This window comes from Sminthopsis crassicaudata, chromosome 3 (assembly GCF_048593235.1).
Source record: "Sminthopsis crassicaudata isolate SCR6 chromosome 3, ASM4859323v1, whole genome shotgun sequence".
NCBI classification, from domain to species: domain Eukaryota; kingdom Metazoa; phylum Chordata; class Mammalia; order Dasyuromorphia; family Dasyuridae; genus Sminthopsis; species Sminthopsis crassicaudata.
The window spans coordinates 242908285-242921861 of record NC_133619.1 but is presented as its reverse complement, the minus strand read 5'-3'; the positions used below and the strand labels follow the sequence as shown (position 1 = coordinate 242921861).

The window sequence follows — 13577 nt, the reverse complement described above, 5'->3', positions numbered from 1 at the left end:
CATTTCTTTTCTCAACTTTTCCACTTACCACTCTTACCTGATTTTAAAAATCTTTTTTGAACTATTCCAAGAATTCTTTTTGGGTGTCAGACCAATTCACATTTTTCTTTAAGGCTCTGAATGTAGCAGTTTTGACTTTGTTGTCTTCTGTATTTGTATTTTGATTTTTTTCTATCCCCACAGTAACTTCCTCTGGTCAGATTCTTTGTTGTTGTTTACTCTTTTTCCTAGCCTATTTCTTAACTTTTAATTTTATGTTAAAGTTGGGCTTTTTTGTGTAGCTGTTTTCTGAGCTAGTTCTGGGGTTTTTTCCAAGGTGCTATGATCTAAGGAGAAATGTGTTTCTACTAGCCTGTGATTTGATTTATGAATAACCACAAGTACTCTTTGCCACCCTGGAACCAAAGTCCTTCCTTCTCCACCATGAATGCAGGTTTGGGTGTGCTGGTGTTCTTCACTCTGAGACTATAACCAGGATCCACAAGAGGGAATGAAGACTTGCAAAGACACTCTGGTAATCTTCTAATCAGTTTTCAGATCTCCTTATTGTCTGAGAGTTCTGGAAGCCATACTGGGGAGCCAGTTGTTCCCAAAATTTGTTGCTGCTTTTTTTGTTGTTGTTGTTGCTGCTTTTTAGGGTATGGCTTGTGTGGGACTGGGTTCCTGTTATCTTTCCTGCTGATCTTACAAGTAATCTTGGCTGAAAAATTCTTTATCTCATCCTTTTTTGGGTTCTGCTACTCCAGAATTCATTTTGAGGTGTTATTTAAAATTGTTTGAAAGGAAATTTGGGCAAGCTCAGTTTGGTCTCTAACTGAATGATTTTCCTAAGGCTATACAGTAGTATAAAGCTGGATTATGAGTGCTCTTAAGAAGTATTCCAGATATCTTTCCACAATACTAAGTCCCTATTCAATTTGACACAAGATATAACTGGACCTACATTACAGATGGCTCTGCACTATTTATCAGCCATATTATTAAAATAATTATTATAAGGTAATGAAATTAGCAATTTTACAGCAATTTTTAATAATTGAGGATGGGGAGGAAGAAAATTAATTTATATTTATTATTAATATATTATATTTTATTATAACAACTCACATTTGTGGTACACTTCAAAAATGATAAAGTATTTCAGTTACAACAACTCTTAGAAGTTGTCAGTATCTTGTATTATCTATCTACCTACTTTCCTTCCTTCCTTTCTTTTCTCCCTTCCTTCCTCCTTCTTTCCTTCTTCCTTCTTTCCTAGCCTCTCTCTTTCTTTCCTTCCTTTCTAGATGGGGAAATCAAGGCTCAGATAAATAAGATGACTAGCTCACAGTAACACAGCTTTCAAATGATAAATCCAGGATTCAAATCAGTTCTCTTGAGTCCAAGTTCAGCACTCATCCCATTGTCCCACATTGCCTCTTTTTAATGGTTTTCCTTGACTCTCCTCTTAAGTTATTTAATTTTTTTTAATGAGTGCTGGAACAATAAATAAATGACAGAGAAACTCATCAATTGGGTATGTGTGTTGAGGGAAAAGCATGAAGTCAAAATATTTTCACAGACTTAGAAGCAATGAATTAGCCATGGAAAAAAATAGAACAACAGAGTCGCTCATACATGTCATCTTCTCCCAGGGAAAATCCCCAGCAAGAGCTCTCTTCTCCCTGTAATCACTCATTCATGAAGGGCTTTCAATCACTTCCTGCAGGTAACTCATGAAGAAAGGAAACAAACAGCCCTGAGCAACTGCTTCTCAAAGAAATCTGTGAAACTCTGGGCAAGCAATCCATGACCATGAAAACACTCTTGCTAACTACTACCAAAGCTATGTCAGTGTCTAGTTGTAGGCAACAGGGCCTTCATTTGACTCTTGGGAAGGATGATCCCCCTGCTTAAAATTCATGTTCTTTTTCCTTAACCTCTTCCTCCATCCCTCATGCTACTGGTAAGATAGTCAATTTGAGATCAGATATTAATGTTTACATGTTTCACTATTTGTTTATAGTTGAATATATTGTTTTTGCAACTTAAGCACTATCCATGCATTTGCACATGAAGCCCTGCCAATACCCATTTTTATATCTACCACCAACTAATGCTTTTACACTATAAAAGAAAAAACAAATCACTTACTTGCACATGTCTCTGCTTTAATAATGTCTCATAACGGTTTGATGGCGGTAAGTGAATTGTTGCTCCTTGATTCTTACATTCTGACCGCAACCGTTTATCAAGGAGCAAACTAAGATGGAAAGGGAGAGGGGAAAAAGTCTATCATCCAATGACAAATGAATAGTAAATTCTAATAAAAAAATGTTAAATGTTTTCTTGGGCTAATGCCATAATCCTAATTAATACTTACCTTCCTGCCATAACCTTGTAATAAGCAAATATCTGGTCTGCTAATTTGTAGACAAATTGATCAAAACACAAATTCACCTTTAAAAAAAGGAACATGCAACAAGTTTTTTTAAGTATTAATAAATCAATAGTAATCACATTAAAAAAATACATAAAAGTTCTAATTTTCCCTTCAACATTTAGAGGTGTTTTGACAAATAATAATTGACATCCATGTAGCCCTTTCAACTTGACAAACTATAAACCTATGTTTTCTCAGTTGGTCAACCCTGGAATTAAGTACCATAAGATATTATTCATTCCATTGTACAGACAAAGGGAATGAGATTCAAAGAGATTGAATTGTGCTGCAGATCAGATAGTTACTAATAAATGTCAGAGATGGGATACAAAAAAAGGTTCTTTCTTATGCCAGGATCCAGCATTCTACCCACTACACTATGCTTCCCCTTGAAAGAAGAGTCTGATATTACCACTAATACGTAGAATCATGGAATTGTAAAGTTGGAAGAGATTACCTAATCTAATGTATTTTTTTTTTTAAAGGAGAAATAGTTCTTAAGAGCTGAAATAACTTACCCATAAGCTACAAAATAAGTTAATGGAAGAAGTGAGATTAGAACTCAGCCTTATATGCTCCCTTTTAATAGTTTTCTTAACTATGGCACTCTGCCTCGTGATCCCTTCAACCGCATTCCAGGTTTTAGGGAGCCCTAACGAGAAGACATACTCGCTTGAAGAATGTACTCCCCATGCTTTCCCCCAAAGATTGTATGGCTCAAAGTCATAGAATATGAAAGAAGCTTCCTTAGAAAATGCTATGATGAACAAAGAACTAGAAATAGTCACCTATCAATTAAAGAATAACTAAACAAACTGTGGTACGTGAATGCAATGGAATATTATTGTATTATTAAGAAATGATGAATGTGTTGAATACAAAGAAACAGGGAAAATCATATGCAGTAATAAGAAAGATTTTTTAAAATTACCTCATGACTAATAATTGTAATAATAGTAACCAAATAAATAAATAAATAAATCATGGCTGCTACAAAATGATAATGATGAAGTCTGACTCCAAAAAAAGATACATAATGTATCTTTCATTTCTCCTTAGCAAAAAATTCAGGATCATGAGTATTGGATACTGCATGTAATATCAGACTTCTGTGATATGGTCTTTAGCTTTGTTGAATTTTTTTTTCTCTTTCTTCCTTTCTTCATACTTTATAAAGAAGAGCTAAGGAAGAGAAATTAACATGGAAATATAGATGATGTAAAAAAAAAAAAGCTTTGTAATAAACTTTTATTTTTAAAGAATGTTGGGATAATCATTCTAATAGGAGATCCAAATGCTCTTATAAAATGTATTGTAGAATTCTGGAAAATTATTTCTACTACCTGATAAGACCCCTAATTTTTGTGAGATTGATTTCATGTTTCCCTGAATTCATTATATTCATCATTTCTTCCTGCCTATTTACATTCCATTTCTTAAACCAAAATTTGTTAGCTCTTCCCCACTTGATAAGCACATACTATGTTTCTTTTGCTTTGCTCCCATACAAAGTACAACAATAACAATAACATACTACATCTTTCTATCTTTGACCTATTTGAGATGGTTATCTAATAATGGGATCTTTGGATCAAAGGGATGCATTATGAGAAATCATGCTATTAAAAGTGATGATAAATAATCATAATAAAGATGATTAAGTATTGATTTTATTTTTATCAGTGATAAAGTAAAGTCTCCAGCATTTACATAGGCACTTGTGTATAAGGAATTCTATTATTTACTAGTTGTAAAAAAAAAATTCAAGAGATATATATGAGGATGATTTTTAATCAAACCCAGAGAATCAAGGGAAATTAAGTAGAAAATAATTCACCTTGCTTAAATAGTTAATGGGAACAATTTTTTTTTTCTTTTTCTGAGGCTGGGGTTAAGTGACTTGCCTAGGGTCACACAGCTAGGAAGTGTTAAGTGTCTGCGATCAGATTTGAACTCAGGTCCTCCTGAATTTAGGGCTGGTGCTCTATCCACAGCCACCTAGCTGCCCCAAACAGCTAAGAACAACAGGGAACAAAATTTAAAGGCAATTCTCAAAGTACAATTGAAGAAAGAACTGTGGATCACTCTCCAAGGCCTAAAGAATATAAGCTATGTGATCCTATTATATTACATATATTCAATATTTTCAGCTTTTTGTGGTACTATCTTATCTATTGATTCACATTATCCTCAAACAGCATTGGTATCTAGCATTAGTAGAGATAGGATGGTATAATGGAAAAACCACTGGGCATGGAATCAAAAGAGCTGGTTTCAAAATTCTGGCTATCAGTGAATAGTCATGAGATTGGGCAAGTCATTCAATATCCATGGGCCTCAGTTTCCTTATTTGTAAAAGGAAGACAATAACATTCACCCTACTTATCTCACATGCCAAATCAGCTCATTTATGTCAAATTCTTTGCAACCTTAAAAAGACTATCTATATGAATTAAGTATTAGTTTTGTATATTAATTATTTACACTCAATAGTTTTCAACACAGAAAAGAACCTTCAAGAGATCATTCTATATCTGGTTCAGACTATGGTAAGTCAGTATCAAGTTTTGAGAAGAAGTATAATTAATTATTTTGGTTTAATGGAAAAAAGATGGAAATTAGCATTAAATTTTTTATTTTCACAGAACAAAGTATAGAATTGGGATCATCAAATGGTTCAAATATAATTTGTAAATGTGAAATATACTTAAGATTTTTGGTTTTGCCTGAATCTATGATTTCATCACCTTGGGATATTCCTAATCAACAAACTTCATCAATCAATGAAGATTAACAGAGAATAGCCTTGAAGAGATGTATATGATGAAGGCCAAGGTTCCTGAGTATTATGTATGAAATGATTTTTAGACTCCTATTTTATTCAGTATTATTCAGTAGCTATACTTGTTATCTTAGTTATACTTGTTTATATCTACCCTAATCAATTAGTATTAGTACATACTTAACATATATTTAGGGATAATTAGTTAAGGTTAGATTATTTCCTATATTAGGCTCCAAAACTTAAAACTACTAAATTATAAATTCACTTGCTTATTATTAAGATCACCACTTAACCACAGGAAGCTAACTAGAGGATCTCTATCCTTTCTTTGGGCTCAGTAAGTAACCAATCCTTAATGATATGCAAAGTCCCCCAACTATTTTTGATTGTTCCTCTATCTTCATAGTTCCATTGTTGGGAAAATGGGCCTATAGCACTTGGTCAACAGGCCTATGAGCCCTTGACCAGTGGGTGACTCTGTCCTTGCATTGCCCTAGCTACTTACAGCTCTCTATTGCTTAACATGGGGTGGGTCACTGGCATTTACTCTTACCATATTTGGATATCTCTTACTGGTGATTGTCCATCATCAAGAACTGAAAGTTCTCCTGGAAAGTCAAGATACAGGTCTACCAAGCAATAAAACTAGGCCCTAGAGGAAAGGGGTATTTCAGATAGTGAGGAAGACCTTAAGACCCATTCATTAAAGTGAGCCAAGGCCCTTTAATAGTAATTGGCTTGGCATCTCTGCCTCAATAAGTGGTTTTCTTATGGATTAGAGATATTTGTGTCTCACATTTGCCTGAACCAGATTAAAATACAATTGGGGAATATTTAAGCCACTGAGTTCCTTGCATATAGTATACATTTTAATCAATTTTTGTTGAATTAAAAACTATTTGGATAAACAGAACAACTTACCTCTGCTTCAATTTCATCATAAAGAAACTGCTTTTTGAATTTGGTCAAGGCATAATGAGCACTGTCATTATACAGGTCCAAGGAGTAAAGTACATACCTGGAGTAAGAAAAAAATAAGGTTTTTAAGCTATTTTCCCCAAACTTATCTGATGATTTCAAAGGTGAGACATAAAAACCTCACAAGAAAATTAACTCCTGATTTACAAAATATAACTATTCTTATGAACTTGTAACTTTTTACTCTAAATCTATTTCTAAATAAGAAAAAGAAATGTCTCTTTCAATAAGGAACAAGCCAATGTCTTTACATCCACATCCCAACATTCTCACCAGTAGGAAGGCAGGGGCAGGTTTGTTTTATCTTTGTAGTCCCAGGGCCTAAGAGAGTACTTGAAGATTGATGTAAAGAATTAGACTCCACTTCAGATGGCTTATTTAGTTTTTATGATAGGTAATTGCCTTCTGGAGACCCATCCAACAGTATAAAAGCCTCAGAAATGAAATGACCACCTGAATGATGTCAAAGGCACAGCTAGGTGACCCAGGAGAGCATTAGAGTTGAAATCAGAAAGACCTGCCTTCAAAGTGACTTTTGTCAACCAGTTTCCTTAAATGTAAAATGGAGACAATAATCTGATTTTGGCTTCACTGGATTAGAACTAGAACCTTCTTGAAACTAGAGATTGTTTCATTCTGTGTAATTATATCCTTGATAAACAGCACCAGGTTGGGCAGATAGTGGGTGCTTAATAAATAAATACTTATTGACTGACTGATTAATTTTATATCCTTTTTTTTTAAATAAAATAAGTCAACAACAAATACATGTTAGATGACAAAGCATCCAGTGTCCTCATATAAACTCATTAATGGAAGATGATGAGAGAAACTTACTCCATCATGGATGCTTCCTTGGTCTCAAGAATGTGATCTGTCAGGATCCATGGCATAGACATCTCAATAGGGAACTGGATCCTCCTGCCCATGGTCAATTCCAAGAAAAATTCTCTGAACCATAGCTGGGAGAGGTCACAGCATTGCTGAAGAGTTTCTTCAAGAAGTTAAAATCATACTGCATTAGTCTTTTACATTACCAGAAGCTAACAGAAAAAGCAAGCTAGAATAGTGGCTGCCATTTGTATAAAATGACAATGCAGAGGATATTAAAATTTCCCAGAGCTAGGTAGTAATGGGACCTATTCACAAGAAAGAAAGAGCAAAACTGCCCAAATCCTTATCCCCAGGAAAACAAAAATTATGCACGTCCATATAAACACACATTTACAAAAGCATCCCAATAGGCTACTCAAAGCTTCTCTTTAATGGAAAAAAAGATTACCAAAGGATCAACACATTGGAAAAATACAACTGAGTCCAAAGCTAAGAGGCAGGACAGAGGGCTTTAGTATATATTGATATAAAGCATTGCATCTGCAGAAAATTATGTCAGGTGAGTAGTAAATACTACTGAACTGCCCACCATTGTCGATCACCAGACTTTTGCCAATTCAGATGACCAAAAGTTTAGGGTTAGAGGAGAGCATCCTCATTTTACAGAGGAGGAAAGTGAAGTCTGGATAAATTAAATAATTTGCAGGTGGTCACATAATTAATAAGTACTATCTGGGTTCAGAAGTTGGGTTCTCTGACTCCATACATATTTCTCTTTCCACTGCATAATTCCCACTCTCACATCGACATGTCTCTTGGCTAAGGGGCACATTACAGAAAAAAAAAAAAAAAAAAAAAAAAAAAAAAAAAAAAAGACTTTTTTTTTTTTTTTTTAAAATAATGAAAGACGAAAAAGCGTTTGGGCAGAGATATGAAGGATCACTTTTCTTCTCATGAGAAAAAAAAAAATTCTTTAAGGACTACCAGTAAGAAATGGAGACAACAGTTATCACACAATACAGATGGGCAGTAATAAAAATAGTTGAAAGCTTTGTGAAAGGCTATTTAAGATTTTTTAAAATGCCTTCACGATTCTGCCTTCCAATACATGTATTGTTGAAGACAAGCATGAGAGCCAGGACAAATACAGCACTTTAAAAGCCAAGTGCCAGGCAACAAAATCAACATGACAGACAGCACAATGTGGTGGTGACAAAGACTAGATACATCTGATGGCAGTAGGCGAAATCTACTGGGTAGCATGTTTCCGATTACAATTCCAACAAGAACTAAGGGATATCCTGAAGAAAAAGAAGAACATCAACTTGGTTTGCCTGATCTTGGAAGTGGGTTAGTTACTATCTTCCAAATATCAAGTCTAGACATTAAACACTTGTGAATGCTACAGTGGGTAATGAGGTTAAGGAATGCTACAATCCATATTACATGGTGTTCCTTACAATCACATTCTGGTCTAAAATTATAGATATTTAACAATCATTACAAGCCCTGGCTTTTGCTAAGGTGAAAAACAATAAGTTACTATATAGTTGTTGCCAAGAGTGCCATAGCCAGGGAAGAATTAGCTTTAAAAAAACAACAACCACAAGAACAACAACAAAACAGCACAAACACTGAATTATCTAAAGTGACCATGGTGCAAAAGTTACAACACTTCACTGTCCTGGGTGAGTAGAAAACAGACTAGAGCAAAGTTAACTCTTAAGCAATCGGAAACATTCTGGATGGTGTTAGCGGTGTTAGGACATGCTTGCTGAACACTGATCATCTGTATCTCTTACCACTGAAATTTATCAAATGAGTGTAGAAGAATGACTCTCGATGAAATTTTTCTATGTCCAATATGGTGGGCCCCTCAAGGCTACTTCTCAAAGTTTTCTTGGAACCACTTTTGTCTGCAATGAGGGACTCTAGCATGGTTCTCACCATGTAAAGCTGTATCATTCAAGGAAACATTCGTAAAGGGAGGGGGAAAAATACACATGGAACATTAGTTGAGCAAAACTGTGAAAACCAAAGAAAGCGACTGCTCGGCTACAAATTGATAATCCCTGGGGGTTGTCAAGGAAACGGTTCCCCTTCGAGGAAGGGGAAGAACAAGCATCATTGTGGCTATCCCATGTGGGTATCCCATGATTGGAGTTAATAAACCAATGGAGAAAAAACTGGCTTTCTCCTTTGGACAATAATCAACTTCTTCAGACAACTTGTAGCGGAACAGTTCACCTTATTGCCATAAACTTTTAAAAAAAGTAATGTCTTACCACCAAAGGTTAAAAGAGGTGGATAGATGTAGGACTGCCTCAGAAACTTGTTTACCACATGCAAAAGCTTTTCCATTCCCAAAGACTTGAGCTGCTTCAACAGCTCAACAGAGTTCAAGGACTCTGCCATAGTGCGCACCATGTAGAGCTAAAAACCAACAGACAGGGAAAGGCGGGGGAGAGAATCCGTTAATAAAACACACGTGGGTCAATTAGGAAATGGAATCAGACAAGAGGAGAAAATAGATTAGTCTGTTAGGTGTGGAAAGCAATGCAGTCAACATGCAAGTGTAAACTTAGTCACCCAACAAAGGCAAGCCAAATCTAAACTATCGAATTCTGCCCCCCCCTTTTTTTAAAGCTTTGTGGAGACTTTCAAGATTTCAGATAGTCAGCCTTTTTTTTTTTGGCTGACATTTTTCAAAGAAATTTTTCAATATCACTGAAGATATTACAAACGACACCTAACAGAAGAGATCAGTCAGAAGTATTTAGCCCCAGAAAAGGAAAAATAACACAAATGACTGAATAAATCAGTTTGTGAAAGGCAATGATCACAGAAAGCTGCTGAAGTTTAAGGCTCAAACATACCAAAGAGAAGAGAACATTGATGGTGGTTTAATAATAATGAAACACTAAAAGCCACAAAAACTTACAATTTTAACTTTTGTTCTTTACAGAGATTAACATTTTGCAGATTTCCATATATAAAAACATGAGCACATATTTTGAACAACAACAACAAAACTACATAAAAGCACAATATAGGAATTGTTTATAATCACACTTATACATAGCTCTTCACCCAAGTTTTCAGGAAGGGAGATTAAGTAGGTAAATGAGCTTCTGTATGCAAAGAAAGAAATTTGGAAAACTTAACTATTTTTTAAAAATAAATTTGTTTGGCTGTATAACTTCCAAATTTGGATTGTGTTAAAATAAAAATTGACTAAGGAATGGGAAATAAGATTGGGAAAAGTCATTGCCAATGGGTAGGTCATTACATAACCAAAATGACATATTTTCATTATTTTATTCAGGAGAAGAAAGGGAAAGAAACAAGGAAGAGCAATTTGACATTTTTATTTTCCTTTCAATGCCCTATTAATAACAAGCTTCCACCTTTAGAATTAGCAGTCTAAAAAAATATCCCTAGCTCTACTGTGGAAGACATATACATTGGCACAGGGTGAAAAAAGAGGAATACCTGTGTACTGGATGGGCCTACTGCTCGTCTTGGAACTTTAATGTCAAAGCCAGTCTTTGGATCCTTTTCTCCTCTTAGAGCAGGATCATTAAAGGGCTCATGTCCTGCTTCCCAATCACATACTGTTTTCCTGATGGCCTGTAAAACACTGAGCATACCCACAATCCCAAAACATTTGATCACCAAAAATGGACAATGTCAAATCTTTACACATAATCATTAAAGTTTAAATTTATTTTAAAAGTATTAGCGCATTTCAAAACACCTTATACAGTTACTCTCAATTAACTCCAATTTTAAAAGATGAGGGAAAGACAAATGTAGCATGAAGGTCTCATTCTAACATTATAGTTTTTTCTTATATGGCTTTTAAATAAATGTATATGTGTGTTTGTGTGTGTGTGTGTGTGTGTGTGTGTGTGTGTGTGTGTGTGTGTGTGTTGTATCTATACACACATACACATGTTTTAGAAAGAATAATTACATCTCTATCTAAAAGTTTATCTCTTAAGTATAGTTCAAAGATATTACTTAACATTCATTCAACAAAAACTAATTTTTAATATTTATCCAGTTCTAATTGACCCAAACAGACTGTGAGGTTGTGGGCAAGTTATTTAACCTTCCAGGCTTCTGGGTAACTTTTATAATACTTTTAAGTTTCAGAGAAAGGCCCAAACCTACTTTGTTAGAGGTAATTTGCTCATCTAGAAGTTCTGTTTATGAATGAAGCCACAGGTACAGTCTCTGACCTTTCATAAGTTAGATTCACTTTATTTCTACCAGCTATGAACCAAGGGAAAGAGTAGTAAATTAAAATGAGTAACATGAGGAAAAGCTGGCTAAAAAAAAAGTGATCATAATAAAATAGCATTCAGCAACCACTGTGTTTTCTATGCTACCCACCAAAAAGAATCAAGGCAGACACAACCACAGATCAATTTGTCTATGGGAATATAAAATGAAAACTCACCTCTGTTCATCCACAAAAAAGTGGGGTTTTAAAATATTGCTGAGGAAAAAAATCCATTTATAATATAATATATAATACAGAGAGCGCTACTAGGACTTCCATACTGGTTTCAATACATAAGAAAGATAATTTTTTTAAAGAATGAAATACATATGAAGGTAAAAAAAATATATATTATTCTATAAGAAATGATGAGTAAACTGATTTCAGAAAAGTCATGGAAAGCCTCATGAACTGAAGCTGAGTGAAGAGAGCAGGACACAGTAACAACTCTGATGGACTTGGCTCTTTTCAATAATGAGGTGATTTAGGGCAATTCCAATAGACTCAGAATGGAAAATGCCAATAACATTCAGGGAGAGAACTATGAAGACTAAATATGGATCAAAATATAGTATTTTCACCTTTTTGTTTGTTTTCCTTATTTTTTTCCTTTTTGGTCTAGTTTTTCTTACACAATATGACAAATATGGAAATATGTTTAAAAGGATGGCACATATTTAATATTAATATTTGTTTTTTATATTTTTATATTTCTATATTTATTTATGCTTTATGTGTTTATATTTTATGTTAAATTTAATTTAAAATATTAATATTTAATATTAATAAAATATTAGATTGATGTCTTGGGGAGGGGAGAGGTGGGGAAGGGAGGGAGAAAAAACAGAACACAAAGTTTTACAAAAATGAATGTTGAAAACTATCTTACATGTATTTGGAAAAATAAAATACTATTGAGGAAAAAAATATAAAAAGAATGAAATATCATAACATTAAAATACTAGAGTACTGAACCTGGAATTATGGATCTGGGTTCAATTCCTGGCTCTAATGCTCATTAGTCATATGATTTTGTGCAAGTCACTAAATACCTCCAAGCCACAGAAGGCCATTATAGGAGAAGAATTTTAACAATTGGAGCTGCCCCAAAGTAAAATGAGATGGATTATTCTAACAGAGTGAATTCCATCTCACTGGAGAACTTCTTCAAGCAGAAGAAGTTGGATGACCTTATCTTGTATGTTCTAGTAAACAATTCTTTAGACTATGGTTTAGAATTCTGTAATTCTGTGAATTACTTGTAAGTGATGGCAGCATCGCTAGGATAAGGACAGAACTTACTTTTGAAAGAATGAAACCCTTTCAAAGGGGAGACAATATCAGAAATTCTTAAGTTAGTTTTGAGAATTTTTCCATGTAATTTTATCTATATGAAGAATGCTCCCTTATTAACATTCTCTTTATTCTTTCAAGTGAGCAAATCTCCTAGAAATTTCAAACTGAGAGAGCTAGGGGGCACTGAATGGTTAAGTGATATGCCCAAGATTACACAATTTGTATCTATCTATCTGTCTATTTATCTGCCTATCTAAGGCAGGACTTAAAACTGGCTTTTTCTGACTCAAGATTATTCTTCTCTTCAATACCTCATACTTTTTAGTGCATTTATTGAAAAAGAAAAATTAACCCAAAAAGCCCCACTCACAACCTATATGATAAAATAATTATAGAAATCGGGGAGAGGGACAAGAAGGTAAATTAAATCAATATTAACCTCTGAATGACATTCTTCTTCTTTTTGATGGCCTGTCTCAAAGGCTCCCTGAGTGTAACCTGGGAGAAATCCTGAAGAGCTGCATAAATGGTATGACGAATAGCATGATTGAACACACTTTCCATCCTCCCCATCAGTACCTGTAAGCCTTTGATCATTGCAATCACCTACGAAGAGAAACATTATTTTAATCATGTTCCTAGATCAAGCCCAAGGCTAAAGGGAAATAAATACACATCTATAAGAACACATTACAAAACAAGAGAAAACAGGTTTTGGAAACAGATGTGATATGGGTAAAGGGTTTTCATAAACAGAAAACATTTTTTCCATCTATTTTACTACATGTAAATAGCTGTTTGCTCTACTATGATTCTTCTAGGAAAGAGACACATGGAAACCAAATAGGAATGCCTGAATGCTTCACTTTTAACTTGAAATGTAGAAATAACAGAAGGGCAGAATTTTAGAATAAAGCTCTTTTGAAAACAGCAAACAACAAATAAATATTACTATGCTAAGCACTGGATTACAG

At 34.3% G+C, this 13577-nt stretch overlaps 1 protein-coding gene across 2 annotated transcripts in view; it reads right to left on the bottom strand.

Annotated features, from left to right (window-relative positions):
• The window catches only part of CYFIP1 (cytoplasmic FMR1 interacting protein 1), a 149630-nt gene that overhangs the window by 57661 nt on the left and 78392 nt on the right, over positions 1 to 13577 (bottom strand). The window contains exons 14-20 of one of the 2 annotated variants that reach the window (XM_074300298.1): positions 13043 to 13209; positions 10512 to 10659; positions 8822 to 8975; positions 7023 to 7179; positions 6129 to 6225; positions 2363 to 2439; positions 2134 to 2242 (exon numbers count right to left, since the gene is read on the bottom strand). In XM_074300298.1, the coding sequence (XP_074156399.1) occupies positions 2134 to 2242; positions 2363 to 2439; positions 6129 to 6225; positions 7023 to 7179; positions 8822 to 8975; positions 10512 to 10659; positions 13043 to 13209 (909 nt within the window). Of the gene's footprint in view, positions 1 to 2133; positions 2243 to 2362; positions 2440 to 6128; positions 6226 to 7022; positions 7180 to 8821; positions 8976 to 9304; positions 9453 to 10511; positions 10660 to 13042; positions 13210 to 13577 lie in introns of both variants that reach the window. The other variant, XM_074300299.1, reaches the window with a different exon arrangement.